Genomic DNA, 20,063 nt, shown 5'->3' with positions numbered 1-20,063 from the left:
ACTTTTGATTTATATATTTTTTTTAATATATCAAATCATTTCTGTTACAGGAAAGTAACATTTGTTATAATCTTTGAATAAGAAGACTAAGGAAGGAGCATAATGCTATCCATGTATTCAAGCATGGTGGGCGGAAAAAGCGCCATAAAAGCACTCTAGGGTGGGGATCCTTGACAGTTCTGTTTAACGATTCATTTGACACATTTGAATTTGATTTGAAATTTTGTGGATTTGTCAGTCTTTAAGGAGCTTATTTTATGTTATTTATTATTTATTCTACTACTGATAGTTATATAAAGGTAGTAAATCTAGAGGGAAATTGTGGCAGCACTTAAATTAACAGTGACACTATCGCGATTTATCGAAAAAGACTCTAAAATAGTTGGTTGTGTAGCGTGCGGTAGATCTCGGCAAAAATTGAGTGAAATAATGGAACAACTTTTCGCTAGTAAGTGACTATATAATATACATACGTGTAGTAAACCGATCATTTATGAAATTCACTTAAATTAACTAAATTATATATTTTTCTTGCATTTTAGCTTTTATTTATTACTTGTCAAAGATTAGATGTCAAAGAATTTAGATACGTTAATTTGACTTACCTGCTTCAGTAGCGTATCGGATGTTTGTGGTAATAAATACTTATTATAACTTATCTATTTTTATTAGAATTATATTTTTTTATAACAATTTTAATAACCACCAACATTTATTCACAACGTAAAATAAAACAACAAATTATTGAGTCTACCCCACGTCTACCCTACATCATAGTTTTACATTTTTTAAATAAAATTAGAACGACACTGATAAACCGGAATTTAAGTCGGCCATATTTGAGGCCCATTGCGGTGCAAGAATTCAAAAATTAAATAAAATACCGGATGTTCCATAAGAAAAAATATAACTTTGGTATGGATATTAGTTCTGACACGCCCCGTACATTTGAAAATAATTTTAAATTACGCACATTGCTCCTCTACATATACCCACAAAAAAATTTGTTTCTACATATTTCCGTTTTCGTATAATCAACCGAGACGAATGAGGTGCGCCACCCTGTAAATAGAAGAAGTTACTGATTTTTCCGATTTTGACGTTTTTTACGTCAGTTACGAATGAAGGTAAGACATTTTATCTAAACTCTGTCCAACGAGTGAAGGGATATTTCGACAGATGACATTACCAAAAATTGATAAGAAATACCTACAATTTACTTCTGAATTCAAATGCCGGGTATAACTGTTCCTGTCATGTATTTTCTTCTTGGACAGACTTTAGGCACCAGATACAATTTTTTAATAAAAATATGGTTCTTCTCACAATAATTTTCCTTGTTTTCACAATTGTCAAAACAATATTCAAAATTTAAGTAAGTAATAAAATAAGGGAAAAGTTTCGTGAAAAGAACTATCTATATTTTGTGATGGACTATAATGGCTATAGTCTATCTAGTTAAAAACAAAAGAAACAATTTATTTTTTAATTAAGATGACATAATATATCAAATGACACTGTCATATTTTCTTTTGCTAGATAAACTATAGTTTGAAATGAAGATTCTTAAATAAAAAATACATTTATTTTATCAATTTTATTTAAATCTTATTTATATTTAATTTAATAATATTATAATAATATTGCACGATTACTGAGTATTATTCTTTTAGGATTTTTGCGGTGGAAGTTTTAGGTTATATACAGGGCGTAAAGAAATAAGTGTGAAAACATTTATTCATACATATACATTATGCATACCTCCTATAATCCTGATAAAAAAAGTTATGCATATTAATCTACATATATTTTACTTCTAGGTACTATCTCCAAGAATATTCCCGCTTTAGCCCTTAGGGTTACCCTGTATTTAAATGAAAGATTTTCTTTTCCAGGGATCAGTTTAAAACGATAGTTTTTGATCAGTGTTGCAAGAATGGTCTTCATCTGCAGGTAGGCAAATTTGTATCCTAAAATACATAATAAATTATTAATTAGCATCACAAATGATATTTGACAGCATAGACAGTAAGCTCTAGCGGACAAACGAAGCACTTGTGTAACTGAGTCAAATTAACTTATTTTCATTCCAAAAGTACATAGTAGTTCTATGTCCACGGAATATTGGGACAGCCTGTATATAGGCCATATTCTGTACGTATTAAGACTTACTTATATTTAGACTTAATATATTTTATATTTTCACAGATATACAAAGTGATTCAAATAGATTCTTATAGTCTGTAAAACGAATAACTTTGAATTTGACAGTTCCCGCGGGCTTTTCTAGTGTTAATTTTATTAGGTTAGCAACTTGCGGCCATGCTGACGCAATGCCGTCTCTAATAGAACAGCCTCAGAGCGAGATTTATGACGTCACGCTAGTTAGATACTACGGATTAATAAATATGTTGTAGAATACATGGAAAACATAATTATTTCTCGTATTTTTGGTTTGTATTTTAAAAATGATATAGTTTACATGAAATATACATAATATACAGTTAATAAATACAATATATATACCTATTTATAGTAATAAATACTTTGGCAGATAAACTATAAACCATACAAATGCAGCAAATGTTTTTACAATATGGCTGAAATCGTACTCCATAGTCAATGTAGATAGTTTTTGTATTAAGAATAATAATTTAAAAAAATATGTGGTCATCTTTTGACAAGTTTATATTAGTTTATTAATTGCAGTAAACATTATAATATAATAATAAATTTTGTGATTGCAAATAATAATACATCACTATTAGTAGATATTGAATGTTTTTTGTTAAAACCCCAAAATTTAAAATATATTTTACATTTTACCCATTATCTTATGTACCACCTATTCATTATTTGTATATTGTAAAACATTTGCTGCATTTGTATGGTTCATAGTTTATTTGCCAAAGTATTTATTACTATAAATAGGTATATATTATATTGTATTTATTAACTGTATATTATGTATATTTCATTTAAACTATATCATTTTTAAAATACAAACCAAAAATACGAGGAATAATTATGTTTTCCATGTATTCTACAACATATTTATTAATCCGTAGTATCTAACTAGCGTGACGTCATAAATCTCGCTCCGAGGCTGTTCTACTAGAGACGGCATTGGTCTGATATTTAGAAATATGAAAAGCTGATGACATTTTACTTTTGACAATTATGACATTTCGTGTTGATTTTTGCAAGAAGAGGAAGAACTGTCACTTGTTTTATTATTTTCCTTTTCTACTTCACGAAAGTAAAAAGAGTTACCTATCTGATTCGTTCAGGCACTCAATTTAAAGAATAGCAGTAACTTTTTTGACAGAGGGATTTTATATTTGCCATGTTGGTAAAAAATAACGGTCAAAATTCAAAGTTATTCATTTTATAGACTATACACTAAATTTGTAGTTTTTTGAATAGAGTGCTATATTTTATTGCTCGTCTGAACTGTATCATAACAGTGAGATACCTTGTATCAAATTTTTAGTTAAATTATTGTTTAGTGCTACAATAGCTTTTTTCGTTTTCCTGTTATTACCGATTCTGAACCGTCCTAAAATTGTGATGCGCATGCGCAGAAGGAAATATGAAGACATTATTTTGTTTGCGCATGCGCTGGAGAGTTCTAGGACGATTCAGAATCGATAATAACAGGAAAACGAATAGACCTAACATCAGTTGATGATTATATAGTATAGGTTCTTTATTTAATGAATTAGAGATATTATACAAGGTTTCTAAAGGATAATAAACTAAAGAACTCACCTATGCAGTTTCTAGGGCCTGCACTATAAGGTATAAACCCATGTGAAGGTATTTTCTTCAAATTTTCAGAAGAAAATCGCTCAGGATCATAGTTTAGGGGATTTTTGAAAATGTGAGGCAATCTGTGCGTAATGAAGGGTGATATAAATACATTCAAACCAGCTGGTAATGTGTAGTTATCTAAAAAAATGTAAAAATAAAAAATTACGTCACAGTAAGCGTCGAAATTACATTAACGCACCTAAAACAATATCACTGGTCAGAACTCTGGATATTATTGGTACGCTCGGAGCCAGTCTCATAGTTTCTTTGATACATTGCTCCAAATATGTCATTCTGTTGATTTGATCCAAGCTATAAGGAACATTCTCAGGAGAGACATCAGTAATCTCTTTCAGGAGTTTTTCTTGGATGTCTTGGTGTTTAGCCAGATAGTAAAGAGTGAAAGCAATGGTAGCTCCTACAGAATCTTGTCCCTAAATAAATATTTTATAAGATATAGAAAATCTATCTTATTATCTTATTGAGAAAATTAAAAAAAAATTACAAGAAGTAAAAATATATTCAATATACTTAGGAAGGAAACCTTCCTTGAAATACAATATATCTTCTTGGAGTGATATTGTATGTCGAAATTTTGAAGTTTTACACAATGTTTCGAATGTACAGGGTGTCTCAAATTCGAGAGTCGCCAGTAGAAGGGCTAAGGGAACCACCGAAATTCAAGATCGCCGCTGTCTTGAGTTTTGGTGGTTCATGTCAACTGTCGTTCTTGTTGAGGTGGATAAAAAAAGACACAGACCCGGTTTGAAACACACTCTCAAAGAATGACAATCGACATGAACCGCCGCCATTTTATAAAAGGCCTCCATCTTGAATTTTAGTGACCCAGAAAGCCCCTGCGTAATGTCAGTCCAAAAAGGTATTTTACTTCATTTAGATTTTAGTGTATTTTTATGGTGCAAATTCTAGAATAATTGCTATGATATGTAGTGTAGTTTTAATCTTACTGCTAACATGAACGTTACACTCTCATTAACAACATCCTTCTCAGAAAATCGTGTGGTCTCCATCAATTCAATGAAATAGTCCAAGAGTGACGGAGAAGTAACTATTTTTTTCTTCTTCCTTTCGCAAAGTCTCTCATTTAAAACCTATAAAAAATTTCTAGCTTAATATACCATGTGATCTAAAACCTAAAAAAAATAAATCGTACCTTCTTTACATACTGGTGAAGCGTAATATTTTGTCTCCTCTCTCTTTTTGACATATCTGAATGTTTGAAAACGGTTTCCAACAATAACCAGGGTTTTAGAATTCTCTTGAGTATAAGAAGTTCACCTCTAAATACATTATAACTTTAAAGCAAGATCTCAGCTCAAATTGATTCCCTATTTGCCACTTTAACACAATTAATATATAGGGTGATTACAAAAATACTTTAATATATAGGGTGTCTTTAAATATGTTCAAGTATTATCACAGAAACAGGCCCATAAGTTTTTTTGCAAAAGAATTGTTAAAAATTTTCCAATTTTTTATATTTTTGGGAAATAAAAAAAAATTTAGTACCTCAGAAACCTTGCAGTGTTGCCACTACCTACGTTACCTACGTAAGTTTCAAGTTTTATTTTTTAAGATTCTTATTGACTATGCCGGGTGCGTCTCAAAAGTGGCTTACCCCTATAACTTTTTTATTTTTTCAGTTAGAAAAACGAGATTTGGTATGTTAGTATATGACATAAATTAGGATTTATTGACGTCGTCAATTGTTTTCGGTCACTTCTTGTTTCACCGGAAATTACTACAACTTTTGATTTTTAAATGACACCCTAGGAATTTATTTACTTTATTCGATAGAAAATGACATTCTGAATAGAGTGACATATGTCAACTTTTGTCAACATATATCAACTTTTGACATTTTCGAATATGGTTTATTTGAAATTGTCACAAGTGGTTCATAACGACAATTTGAGTCGAAATAGCAAGTGTGTGATATCAAATTATTCGTAAAAAAATGCTTTTTCCAAAAATGTTAATGAACTACCCTCGTTCCATTTGAAAAAATCGAGATATGAATAAAAATACGATTTGGGTATCTTTTAACCGGCCAGGACAAGACACTAAAAACATTAGACAATCAAATCTATTTTTCCAAGGCTCCTTGATTACAAATTAGTGTTTTTAACATAGCCATGGCTCTCTAGATTGAAATTTAAAATACAATTTTTTATTTAGCGAGAATGTCAAAAATTGACATTCTATTCAGGATGTAATTTTCTATCAAATAAAGTAAATAAATTCCTAGCCACTTTTGAGAGGCACGCGGTAGAGACCCGCCTGTAGAGCGCCAAATAATTCTAAAATGTGGTTAATTTGTAGTTTCCTTTGAAAAATCTTTGTCGTTTGAGATAAGCACCCTGTATATTTTAATTTTAATTGCATTGGAATGTAAATATTTACCTTCTAAACGGATTGTCATCTGTCGATGAAATTCCTAGCACTGCTTCTGTAAAGATACACAATGAAATATAAACAAATAAAACAATGACTTGCATATTAAAAGTTTGAAAACTTACTGTGCAGAATATTAAGTACAAGGGAATTAACGAATTCCGTTATTTTTACGCACTTTTTAGTCGATAAATTTGCCGTAAATTCTTGGGAGATATTTGCAAAAATATCAAAGTAATTTTCAATGTAATGTATTTGGAAATAATGTTGTACGAGGCGTCTGTTTTGTTTCCATTTTCCACCTGAAATATTTATCAAGACGATAAACTAAAACATATATCACTCAATTATACTGGATGATCGAAAAAAAACGGCGTCAAAGATGGCTGGGGAATGACAATAGATGATAATTTTAGCGAGGTCAATCTCTAGACATCATTTACTAAAAATTATCAAAAATTACCTAAAACTTGCCAAAATTCAACACTAATTATAGGAAAATTAAAAAGGATTGGACGTTTTCTCACACACCAATATATTTCCAAAAAATCATTTTTACTCTATATTAACTCACTCCCCAGCCATTTTTTTTTCGATGGTATGGTATTATTGCAATCAAAAATTCCAGTTAAGAAACTTTATATAGAGCTTCTTTGGAACACTGTATATCGGGTGCGTCTCAAAAGTGGCTCACCCCCTATAACTTTTTTATTTATTCAGATAAAAAACGAGATTTGATATGTTAGTACCTAAGGTTATGACATAAACTAGGATTGATTGACGTATTCAATTGTTTTCTGTCACTTCCTGTTTCACCGGAAATGACTACAACTTTTGATTGTTAAATTGGTATTTTTTTACTTTATTCGATAGAAAACGACATTCTAAATAGAATGACATATCATATGTCAACTTTTGATATTCTCGTTTAATAAAAAACGTATTTTAAAATTCAATCTAGAGTGCCATGGGTATGTTAAAAACACTAAATCTTAATCAAGGAGCCTTGGAAAAATAGATTTGATCGTCTAATGTTTTGAGTGTCTGTCCTGGCTAGTTAGAAAATGCTTAAATCGTATTTTTAATCGTATCTCGATTTTTTCAAATGCAACGAGGGTGGCTCATTAGCAAATTTGGAAAAAGCATTTTTTTACGAATAATTTGATACCACACACTTGGTATTTCGAATCAAATTTTCGTTACGAACCGCAAGTTATAATTTCAAATAAACCATATACGAAAATGTCTAAAGTTGACATAATATGATATGTCATTATATTCAGAGTGTTACTTTCTATCGAATAAAGCAAAAAAATACCTAGGGGCTATTTAAAAATTAAAAGTTGTAGTCATTTCCGGTGAAACAGGAAGTGACCGAAAACGTCAATCAATTTTAATTTATGTCATATACTAACATACCAAATCTCGTTTTTTTTTAACTGAAAAAATAAAAAAGTTATAGGGGTGAGCCACCTTTTGAGACGCACCCGGTGTATTTTTTAGTTCATAAAATTCTAAAATTTACCGTTATTTGTTATCAATCCATCCCCAATGAAAGTATGCATGATACAATACAAGAAATTTTTTTCAGAAGCTTTTGAATTCGACAAAATGATCTTCAAGTCATCCGGTTCATAGACGAATACGAAAGGCAGGAAGAGTACCCAAGCTCTGAATATTCGACCAAAGTACTGAGAAGCATTGGTTCCTAAATCTACTAAACCTAAAACAGAATTTTTTTTCGGTAGGTACCTATGTATTTTAGAATTTAAAAATAAAAAAAAATAAAATAAAAAAAATTTTGACTTTAACATTTGAAAAAAAACAGCGTCAGAGTAGCCTTGGAAATGACAATCGATGACGTTTACTATTTAATTTAACATACAGGCTAGTTTTGAACTACGAGTTTTCTCTCTCTCTCTCTCTTTAAATAGTTATAATGACTTTATACAGGGCGTTTCAAAAAAATATGCGCCATCTCTCGTGAGGAGATTCCACACGTAAAAATAAGATTGATTTTTATATCAGTATTGGTCCGACGCTGCTTTTTCTCGTAGCTACAGGGGGTTAAAGTCTATTTTTTAGCGATTCGAATGAAGTTTTGAGAGTAAAAGTTGCTCTTAGTGCTACATATTTTAATGGTAAAAATGTGTCCATAAATTCACCAGGGACGTGCATAGGGGTTATCACAATCTGTCTACACTTTTTTAGCATTAAAATTGTAGCACTTATAATAACATTTACCCTCAAAATGTCATTCGAATCACTAAAAACACTTGGAAGAAAATTATAATAAATCGAAAAAAATATAAGACCTTAACCCCCTGTAGATACGAAACAAAGCAGAATCGGACCTATGTTGATACAAAAAATAGAAAATAAATCTTATTTTTACGTGAGGTTAACGTGCACATGTTAACTTCCTAAAACACCCTGTATATTAAAAACATATTTTTTGAAAAAATAGTATATAAAAAACTTACGGTCACTATTTTTTAAAGTCAAGATATTCCCTAAAAAAGGTAATCCTTCAGGACCTGGTAGGAATGCACTAAACATAACACATCTGATATAATTTTTAAGTACTTTTATATACTTCCAAACTAATAATAATAGAAAAAATATCCATATTAGAATATTTCTACCCATTTCGATATATCCAACTTAAAAAACACTACTAAAAATTCAAATCTTAGGACACGACTTGAAAATCAAGAACAAAGATCCGCAAAAGACTAAAAAACATGATCCCAGACGCTAAAAAATAAAAATAGTTTTTTACATCTTTTTATGCAGATCTTGTTTTCCTGAGACGTGCCAAAAATGCATAAATAAGTGTTATGCTAAACGTTTTTTATTGCTATTATTGAAAGAATATGTAAACTATGATAAATTATACCTTATAAGAATTTAAAAAATAATTTTAAATCTCTGTGATTTAATGTATTCTTTTTTGGTGATTTACAGATACACGAATTTTGTTCAAGCAGAAGAAGCTTGGATTCTTCATATGCCATCATCAAGGGAGCTGATCAATTTTGTACATGTTAATATCATAGTTCTCAAGGTTTTTAAGTTTTCATACTGTAATACCTTTTTTAGAAGTCGAAATAAATATATACAATAACAACACACTGTTTAATTTTACCCTGTATAACATATAAATATAAGTTTCAAACAGAATTACTGAGATAGGAAAAATTCAAAATATATTCTATTAAATTTTATTCCTTATGAAATTACTGGTTGCCTGAATTCAAATAGATAATCTTAAATAATTGAAATAAGTAACTGCTAATAACGCTTTTATACATCAAAAATTATTAAAACAGAATTATAGTTTGTCTATGTTAAGAAAATTTTAAATAAACACGTACAAAATTGTTCGAAATATTTTATACTTTCTTGACAAAATGGTGAAGGAAAAATATTAATAAAAATTTTATTCCTAAAATAAATTAATTTTTAAAACGAGACCAACGAGTTAGAAGTGTTAGATTTTTTTATAAAAACGCTAATTACTCTGAAACTAATTAAGATATTGCGTAACTAATTACGTCATTCGATAGAGAATTAAATTCTCTATCTGTATGCAAAATTAGAGCCCTTTTGGACGTACTTTATATTTTGGGGCAAAAATTTTCTAAGGCTATAGCCTTAGAAAATTTTTGACCACTTTTTTAAAGTGCTGCCAAAAAAACTCCAATTTTGCCAGGGGGTAGAGGGTGAAATTCCCTATCGAAAACCCTAATGGCACCCTCCTGTATCTCTTATAGTTTAGGAGATATGCCCTTTTGAAGTTTGAAAACGAGGTCGAAGTGCTAGAGTCAGCAAATGTAGGTATATTTTGCATTGAAATTCAAGGGAATTAAAATGAGCGTTATTTTGGCGGGATTGCATAGAAGTTGAATAAATATTTTCACTTTATAGTCCATAATTTTTATATGATATATAGATATTTAACCAACTTTAAATATTTATATAAAAATTCGTATTAAAATGTGTTCTGGTAACCAGTAATACACATGTATTTTTAAGTGTCAATTATTTTTGATACATAAATTTTATTTTTAATCACTTCTTTGACTATTTCATAGATAAAATAAAACAAGTATTTTTTAAATATCAATTTATTTTCAAAAATGGTTACATCTGATATAATTAATTCTAAGCCTTAACTAAAAACAACTATACATAATTTTATAAAAATAAAGACATAACTATTACAAAACTGATTTGCTCTTTATTCTGTAATAATAAAAATCAGAAAAATGTATTTAACAAACAAGAAAATGTTGAGTTTAACTCAAAGTACTTTAACTCCTAAAAAGATTGTATTTAATATAGTGTGATAAAAAACAGCGTCACGGCAGGCTTGGAATAAACATTATTTATTAAAAAAGAATATAGAAAAAAAGTATATTTATGTAGATTTTGTTATAAATGCCGTATGATAAAAAAACGGCATCCAGTTGGCTTGGAAATAAACATCGATGTCATATCCCATATAATTTTATATATAAAATGACAGCGATCTTCATTTCATAGCCATTGCTGACACCGTTTTTTTTTCGATCATATCCTTTCTTGCTTTCTCCTTTTTTCTATATTCAATATTAATTTTTTATGTCTATATTTAATCAGTGGTGTCAAGTAGAGGTTGATTCAACAAAAATTAACATCGATGGTAATTTCAAAGCTTATTATGACGTTTCTTTACGGTCATATGGTACTTTGTTTCTCTAAAAATAAAAAGCATTACAGCAGGCTTGCAAATTAATATTACCTGGTTTCCAAGCCTACTATGACGCTGTTTTATTTATCGATTTTGGTATTTTGTTCTGTAAGGATTAACAGAATCAGAGAAGGCTTCGTAATGACTATTTATGATATTTATTTTCGAATCGATCCCTATTATGCCGCCATTTCTTTTCCGTGGTTTCCAAGCCTACTATGACGCTGTTTTATTTATCGATTTTGGTATTTTGTTCTATAAGGATTAACAGCATCAGAGAAGGCTTTGTAATGACTATTTATGATAATTTTTTTCGAGTCGATCCCTTATTACGACGCCATTTCTTTTCCGTGGTTTCCAAGCTTACTATGACGCTGTTTTATTTTTCCATTTTGGTATTTTGTTCTATAAGGATTAACAGCATTAGAGAAGGCTTTGAAATGACTATTTATGATAATTTTTGTGGAATCGACCCCTACTGACTATAACGTCATTTTTTTGCCGTTGTTTCCAAGCCTACTATGACGCTGTTTTATTTTTCAATTTTGGTATTTTGTTCTGTAAAGATTAACGGCATCAGAGAAGGCTTTGAAATAACTATTTATGGTAATTTTTGTCGAATCGATCCCTACTATGACGCCATTTTTTTCCAGGGTTTCCATGCCTACTACGACGTTGTTTTATTTTTCGATTATATGGTAGTTTGTTTCAGTAAAAATAAACGGCATCAGAGCAGGCTATGAAAATATTATTCATGATAATTTTTGTACAATTGACGGCTACTATGACGCAATTTATTTTCGGTGGATTAGTATTTAGTTTATTACAAAAAACCTAACAATAACTGATTTTAAGAAAGAAAAAATATGTATACTGAATTTCTGCATATTCCATACGATCGAGAAAAAAACGGTCAGAGGTGGCGTATAAATGTCATCGACCGTCATTTCCAAGCCAACTTGACGCCGATTTTTTTCGATCCTATGATTTATTATAACCATATATGCCATATTTTTTATTTACAAAAAGAAAGACACTTCAGCTTCACATAATGTACTTCTTCCTCTTATTTTTCAAACTTTTTCTTAAACTGCCGCACTTCTTTGATCATTTCCTGAATTTTTTGTGACCTGAAATTGAAAAAAAAATGAATTAGCCAAAAGAAAATTAAGCATAAAATTGTAATATGAAAAATATTAATCTACAGTGTGATTCATTATTCCAAAATAGTAATTATTATTATTGAGATTTTCAAGCCAATCATTTTCACAAAATATACCAGTAAAAATAGCGCATATATTATTATTTTTTTTCATACATATACAGAGTGATTAAATAAAATAATATATATTTTTGGCTCAGTTGGTTTCCCATAAAATTCCTTTTCCAAAATACCGTATTTCAAAAAGCATTAGGCACAAATTTTGACATTACAGTATTTTTTTAATCGTAATTTTATGACAAATCCACTAAGCAAAAAAACGTACATTATTCGCTTAAAAACCTACAATTATTTTAGTGTAAAAATATACTTGGACCGCCCTGTATAATCTATAAAAATATTTTAAAACTCGCACTACCATTATCAGCCTATTTTATAAAAAAAAGGTCTTATTGAAAACCTGAACTGGAAATTTGTTTAGAACAATGAGTCACTCTGTATATTGAAAAATATACGGGATGTTTGAATAAACTCTCGTTTTTTATTACTTACGATTCTTGTAAAGCGTTTTTGATTGTAGCAGCTTGAATTTCACTGATGTTTGTAACTTTCTTGGCCTCATCTGACTTCCATTTTTCAATCTGTAAAAAAAACAAAAAAAATGCTTAAAAATACTCGTCAAAAAATATTTAAAAAATTCATAGAAGAAAAATTGAAATTAAAAAAAAGGAAGTTCAAAAAAAATGCAATTTTATGAAAATACTTACTTGTAGTTGTTGATATTGCCATTTTTTCTCCAAATTTTTAACAGTCTTGTCATAAACGACAGAATTACGGCCGAAACTCTGTAGATCAGCCATAAAATTCTTTTCTGCATCTGAGGCTTCCAGTTTTTTTCGAGACACCATCATTAACAATTGTTCACACCTGAAAAAATATCAAAATAATATTATTTCAATAATATTTAGTAATTTAAAACAATATACAATACCTTGTCAAAAGTTCATCTTGTTTGTCTTTGAGATCCTCGTATTTTTCTGCCAAATTTCCTGCCTGTATTCTGAGTTCCGTTTTGGCTACGCTCATCTTTTCCAGTTCTTCTTTCTGGCTTTGTTTTAACAATTTTAACGTGTGGGTTCTTTTTTCCAGCTCATCACGTACTTTATTAAATTGAGGAAAGTATTTTTCTCTGAACATCTGACTAGCTGTTTGTAATAACTGAAAAATAAACATTTATTGCATAACACCCGAGTGAATAATGGCTATAAATTGCGAGTTGAATACTATACTTTGTCCACGTTCATTATAATAATTATGAGGAGTGTTTGAATTTGTATTTTTGATGTTAATCTTACTATTAATTATTGTATTCATGTTTTAGGGAAAAATGTCAGTACCTACTTAAAATTTGGCAATTTCAAACGTCAAAATTAACTAAAAGATAATAAAAACGTCAATATCATCAGTTGCTATGCATCGAGAGTCGCAGTCATCTCGAACTATTCTATTTTCAAATATTTGGGAAGTTTATTATTAGATGTGTTTTACGACATACCTGTATATTAGTACTTTTTTCTACCACCTTTAGTAAAATAAATTTGTTGAAAAATGATAGATCGTACCACCAGCAGCTGACTTTTTGTTGTTTTGTGTAACTAAAGTTGGTAATTTGTGTTTTATTTATCGTTATATATATATTTGAATTTTATTGATGCTGCTTCAAGTTTTTGCAATAAAACATACTTCTACCAACTTTAGTTGAGTACAGTTGTTGGAGAACGATATATTGGAGTACCAGCATCTGACTTTTTGTTGTTTTGTGTAACTAAAGTTGGTAATTTGTGTTTTATTTATCGTTATATATGTATTTGAATTTCATTGATGCTGCTTCAAGTTTTTGCAATAAAACATACTTCTACCAACTTTAGTTGAGTACAGTTGTTGGAGAACGATAAATTGGAGTACCAGCATCTGACTTTTTGTTGTTTTGTGTAACTAAAGTTGGTAATTTGTGTTTTATTTATCGTTATATATATATTTGAATTTTATTGATGCTGCTTCAAGTTTTTGCAATAAAACATACTTCTACCAACTTTAGTTGAGTACAGTTGTTGGAGAACGATAAATTGGAGTACCAGCATCTGACTTTTTGTTGTTTTGTGTAACTAAAGTTGGTAATTTGTGTTTTATTTATCGTTATATATATATTTGAATTTTATTGATGCTGCTTCAAGTTTTTGCAATAAAACATACTTCTACCAACTTTAGTTGAGTACAGTTGTTGGAGAACGATAAATTGGAGTACCAGCATCTGACTTTTTGTTGTTTTGTGTAACTAAAGTTGGTAATTTGTGTTTTATTTAAAGTTATATATGTATTTGAATTTCATTGATATTATTTCAAGTTCTTTGCATGAAAATATCGTATCAACATTCTTTAGTCAATCAGAAGATTGATTTTTGTTCCGTTACAATGGCAACTAAATATACTAATAAGACGGATTCGGAAAACGAATTTATGTATAAATATTTTATATATAATAATAATATATTATATAAATTTTGCTTGTTGGGAAGTTTCATTTCAGTGCGGAAAAATTCCATAATACACTCTTATTTAGCATTATGTTAGTGTTAAACAAAGTCTTTATTTTTTATTTTTATTAATGATTTAGTACAGTATGATCGAAAAAAAAACGGTGTCAAAGACGGCTGGGTGATGACAATCGATCATAATTTTGACGAGGTCAATCTCTACACGTTATTTACTAAAAATTGACATAAAACTTGTCAAAAATTAACAGTCGTTACGTTTCCAGACACGCAAATCTATTTCCAAAAAATTATTTTTTCTCGAATTTTAAACTAAGCCATTATTTAAAAATCATTTTACTCAATATAAAAAAAGGCCAAAATAACCATCGATTGTCATTCTCCAGCCCAATATGACGGCGTTTTTTTTTCGATAGTATGGTATTATAAAATTTATTTTTCAGGTAAGTATATAATATAGGAAATGTGATATTTATACTTACATCGTAACATTCTTCAGGGCTATTATTCGAGGCTGAAGACAATTTCAAAATTGGTTGACTTGATGCCTTCTTCAAAATTTTTTGAATATATGCATCAAAAGAATCAGTCAACATCTAAAAGAAAAAAAATTATAAATAAAAAGTATGTTGCAGATTTTTTTTTCTTTAAAGCTATTGCATAAGTTGAAACCATAGAGGGAGATGAAGAGAGTTAATGTCAATACCACCTCAACGTAAAGGAAATAACACCTGGCCTTATTAACGTCCATGCACGCTATTCGGTTTAGCGATATCTCTCTAATTACGCTGTTTATTGTTATTTTACGCGAGTTTATTTTTGCGCACAGGAAATTTTACTCGTTTGCGCATCACCTTAGAAAACAATTTTCGTACCACAAATTAGATAAGATTTTTATCTGTATACATATAATATACCTCGAATCTGTGCTTCTATCTTCTATACATTTAAACACTCTATAACTTTTTGCAGTACCTTGTATATTTTACCTAATAATCGACCGTTCCCATACGTATCAGCGACCCTGTATAATCTCTGTATGGTTAGAAAATTTTGTGATAATACAATAAGCACCATTAGTTTCTTACCTTTTTTAATGGCGATTGAACATCCAAATTGTCAGTAACCTCTTTAGTGAACTTATCATCGCTTTTACGTATGACAGGACTAGAAAGAATACCGAGTGTTATAACGCTACTGTCACTTAAGAGAACTATAACAGAAGTGGGATGGTAGTACAGTGAGAACCCTATGACAGTATTGGTTTTATTGCTATTGGCTGTTTTTGTACAAACTAAATATTCTGCAGTGCTGGGATGGATAAATATGTCTGAAGTTGGAGAACTATCTGAAAATAATGAATGTATTATTTTAAAATGGCTATCGCTTCTTTGATTTTAATGAACATAAGTAAAACATTAAAAACAAATAAAAAATAATCATATACAGAAAGTTTGACGCTTGGTTTTACCCTTGTTTTACCCTTTGAATATTTTTTTTTATTTATTCATCGCCAGTGGCCAAATACCCATAAGACTTTTTTGAAGAGATGAATCAGCCACAGAAGTATAAACATTTTTTATACTATTTCATATTATTAATTTTCACCTTCAGGTCCGAAAATATAGTTTTGTAACTCCTCAACGCAGCTGATGTTGACAGAATGGACACCGCCATTGTGCACGGCAAAAAACTGAGAAACTTTCGATTCATCTTTATGAAGAAACACAAAGTTTTTACATTTAACAACGGACTCGTTCAGATCCTGTTGCAAACTCAGCCATAGTTCCAGCTCTATTCTTTCAAAAACAAAAAGTTCTTTTGTAGGAACAGATTTTAGTATGCTTGGCCTATTGTCGTCCTGTAAAAATAATTAAAAAATAGTTATTTCATGTCTAAAGTAAAAAAAAATTGTGATAATTTATTTACCTCACTAGATTTGTTATCAAGGAGAAGCAAGTTTGTAATGGTTCCAATTGATGTAGCTACAGAGAATATCTCTGGTACAGTTTTGAGGCATATTATTGTACAAGCTTCTTCGCTGTCTATAAAATTTGGTTGACCGTATATTTTGTAGGGACCTCGCAAAGCTGAATTAGCCCTAAAAACATTTATTATTAATAACAAAGCAAGTTGCAGCAAGCTGCAGTAAACTTACCCTTTCTTTAAATTAATATTTATGGAATAGATTTCACAGTTTCCTCTCAAAATATACACTGGCCATATAAGTTCTTCGTTTTTGTTGTTTTTCGACTCAATACCATCACTTTCATCAAAAATTTTGGGTGTTATCTTCACTCCAGATCTTGATTTATTATTAAAACTCATTAATTCCCTGTCTAAAATTCATATTATTAATAAAAATACATTTTTAAAACATTATACCATACCTGGAGTCCTAACACTAGGAACTAAGGATTGTATTTGAGACACTGACGTTTCCTTAACTATTTCAGGAAAACCAAAATCAAAATCAACTGCTATTTCTCCATATATGTCTAGAAATGCTGTGTTGCTCCCTGGGAACATACCTCTAGGTTTTTCACCCACAGAAAAGACTGCTAAATTTATTGCTTCTCTATTTTCTATCTGATATAATCTAAATTAAATAAAAAAAAAGAATATTAAATAGTAGGGGCTTTTTCAAGATAGTACCTTAACATATTGTCCGAAGTAAGGGCTAAAATATGAGAATCATCTACGCTTCCAGGATGAAATTTTACTTGATTAACTTTAATTATATCGCTGCATGAAAGGAGGCGTTCATCCAAGCTGAAACTCCTAAAAGTCCAAAAAAAAATCACTAATACGGTTAATACGGTAAGTATTTATAATTATAGTATAAAATATACCTGGAGTAAATAACTTCTTTGTTATCATCACGTCTATCATAGGGCGAGTTTTTATGAGGGAGTTCCAGGACTAAAATACCATTGGATCCAACGACTGCCAACAGAGTTTTTGATTCATTACAAACCAGAGATGTTGGCGAGAATAATGGAGGGTGTAATGGAAGTAGTTTCTGTAAAACAAGTAGAAAAACTCAAAAGATATATCTAGTATCCTAGATTATTATTCGAATGACTAAAATAGATATTTAATAAACTAAAACGTTTAATATGAGGTTAGGTAGGTTTCATCAACACTCACCTGGTGAATATTTTCGACATTCTTATTCCTTGCTCCTTTAATTTGTATGGAAAATACGCAATTATTTTGAAAATCCCAAGTAAAAAGCGTGGAGTCTCGAACGGTAACTAAATTTAAGGGAATCGTTGAATCTTTCGGCATAGAATCGCATACTTCTCTAAAAATATTATGGTCGCAAAGACCCAAGCTGTCTCTAATATGCGTCTTCATATTCAAACCGGTAGATTTACATTCACAAACACAATACAATTATCTAATTTTAAAAGGAAACTTAAAATATATATAAAAAAAGAATAAAAACTTTTTATTTATAAACAAAACATATGACAATTTGACAGTTCACCACAGACAAAAGGTGTACTTAATTACCATAGAAAATAAAAATTGTTTATTACATTGTTTTACTGGTTGCCTATAGACAAAATCAGGGATGGGTATAAAAATTAACTTTTTATACGTAAAAAACTTTCTTTACACATATTCATTAACTAATATAATTTTATGGAGTAATATCTAAGGAAATGCAAGTAAAACAACTGATTTAAAATGCTCTGCTTAATAGTATATTTAAATATGACTTTACATCTCTATACATGTACTTTCTACATTAAATTGTGCACAGGCTTTTTAAGATTTATGTACAGTTTTTCTTCTTATCGAGAATTATTAATTATAGACCTAAGTTATTTTTGAACTATTTTTGCTTCTCTCTATTTACAAAAATATCACAATAGTTTTTTTTTTGAGAATAATCTTGTTAATTGCACTTTTTTGATTCTGAACTATATTATTAATTCTGCGCTTCTTCGATTGTACTTATTAGAAACTTATATATTCTTTAGAAGTGTACATATAATCCTAAAGAACCTGTTTTCATTATATTTACCAAGACATTTGTTAAAAAAACACCCTGTTAGCAACAATATCCAAAATAAATTTTACTACAAACGTAAAAAACCATACCTTAAGAATAAGTTATAATGCATTGTACAGAATTGTTACTCAGATATAAAAAAAATACAAAAATTTAGTCATGCAATACAAAAAAAAACGAAATAATTTTTGATAAATCAGAGTTAAAAATAATTAAAGGGTTGTATCGATACACGAATTATTATTGGGCTTAAGAGTTATATAAAAAATTTAACAATTCTGTAGCCAATACATTTGTTACTTGCTATTTTAAAAAACAAAAGCTTAAAATGCGTGTCTCCGTTAAAGTACCAGATAGGTTTTAACCCGAAATGGAAATACTACATTACGAGACCAAGTCTTTGCGACTCTAATCAACGAAATGAACGAGAAAAAAAAATGATTGCATTAAAATCAGATTTCGACAAACCAGCAAAAAATAAAATAATATTTTTATAATCGATTAAAAAAGATTAAGACTTCGAAAGTAACTTAACTAAAAATACAATATAAAAAATTGTGATTGAACAAAAAAAAGAAACGATTTTTAAAAGGATTACAATCGTAGATCATTGGCAAAAAAGGCTGGATACCCTGCTTTGTTTCGACCATTAGAGAAGGAAAAATTAAAGCTATATTTTCTACATAATAATAATAATTATATACAGGCATTTCATATATATATAGTACAAAAAAAGTTAAGTGGGACTCGAAAAAAAGCAGAGTACTAACCTCAAAATAATAATACGACAAATAAAATCGTTACAAAATATCAGCTCCCATAAAAAGACCTGATATTTTGGAAACAAATAAATATTTCATCGATAAAAATCGCAGGTACAGTTCTTTCTCACGAAAACAAAGGGTACATTGTCTATCACATACGAAAAAAGGTTGAAATTTCGCAAAAAAGAACCCCACCAACTAAAATGCTTCATAGATTTATAATAATTAAAATTTGTACCAATAGGAGGCACGCTTCGGGTCCGCATAGGAAGAATTCAGTCGAAAATTAACATAACCTACAAAACCCGAACGACATAACCTCAAATTCCGGGGGCAACTAACGTTCACCGACACCATCGACGCGAAATTTCCTCAAACCTATCATAATTGTCGAGTCTTTTACTTGGACTTGCCAGAGTTTCATATTATATACAGGGGGGGAAGGAAAAATATACAGGATTCTTCGAACTAAAGATATAATAATTTGATATGTCGATTTAAATTCATTTTATGATAACACAGATTTGGTATTCTGTATAAACGTGGTTTGTACTCTATGTAAATGCGAATTTTTTCGCAAAAATCATTATGTAAAGTC

The 20,063-nt window shown here is 29.7% G+C and overlaps 2 protein-coding genes across 3 annotated transcripts; both read right to left on the bottom strand.

The window, feature by feature from the left end:
• Window positions 1–948: 948 nt before the first annotated feature.
• LOC115890150 (probable cytochrome P450 4aa1) lies at window positions 949–9,146 on the bottom strand. Of its 2 annotated transcripts, none has more exons than XM_030910309.1 (9): window positions 8,712–9,146; window positions 7,754–7,951; window positions 6,354–6,530; window positions 6,238–6,283; window positions 4,988–5,114; window positions 4,782–4,925; window positions 4,013–4,247; window positions 3,772–3,951; window positions 949–1,970 (listed from the first exon to the last, which is right to left on the bottom strand). In XM_030910309.1, the coding sequence occupies exons 1-9, from the start codon at window positions 8,875–8,877 to the stop codon at window positions 1,795–1,797; spliced, it is 1,449 nt and encodes a 482-aa protein (XP_030766169.1). In that variant the 5' UTR covers window positions 8,878–9,146; the 3' UTR covers window positions 949–1,794. The 2 variants fall into 2 exon arrangements, 1 of the variants encoding a protein (XP_030766169.1); XR_004051577.1 differs by lacking the exon at window positions 949–1,970 and adding an exon at window positions 3,327–3,519 and having other exon boundaries at window positions 3,681–3,951.
• Window positions 9,147–10,449: 1,303 nt separating this feature from the next.
• On the bottom strand, window positions 10,450–18,177 carry LOC115890075 (nuclear pore complex protein Nup88). Its single transcript, XM_030910201.1, has 13 exons — window positions 17,828–18,177; window positions 17,530–17,699; window positions 17,333–17,458; window positions 17,068–17,276; window positions 16,836–17,016; window positions 16,607–16,778; window positions 16,286–16,538; window positions 15,766–16,025; window positions 15,160–15,273; window positions 13,117–13,343; window positions 12,893–13,052; window positions 12,678–12,766; window positions 10,450–12,093 (listed from the first exon to the last, which is right to left on the bottom strand). Exons 1-13 carry the CDS (start codon window positions 18,035–18,037, stop codon window positions 12,030–12,032), a joined length of 2,235 nt encoding a protein of 744 aa, XP_030766061.1. The 5' UTR covers window positions 18,038–18,177; the 3' UTR covers window positions 10,450–12,029.
• Window positions 18,178–20,063: the final 1,886 nt, after the last annotated feature.

Source organism: Sitophilus oryzae, unplaced genomic scaffold (assembly GCF_002938485.1).
Source record: "Sitophilus oryzae breed Bouriz unplaced genomic scaffold, Soryzae_2.0 scaffold_85_pilon_pilon, whole genome shotgun sequence".
In the NCBI taxonomy this organism is placed as follows: Eukaryota; Metazoa; Arthropoda; class Insecta; order Coleoptera; family Curculionidae; genus Sitophilus; species Sitophilus oryzae.
The sequence above is the reverse complement of the archived record's forward strand: the minus strand, read 5'-3'. Positions and strand labels throughout refer to the sequence as shown.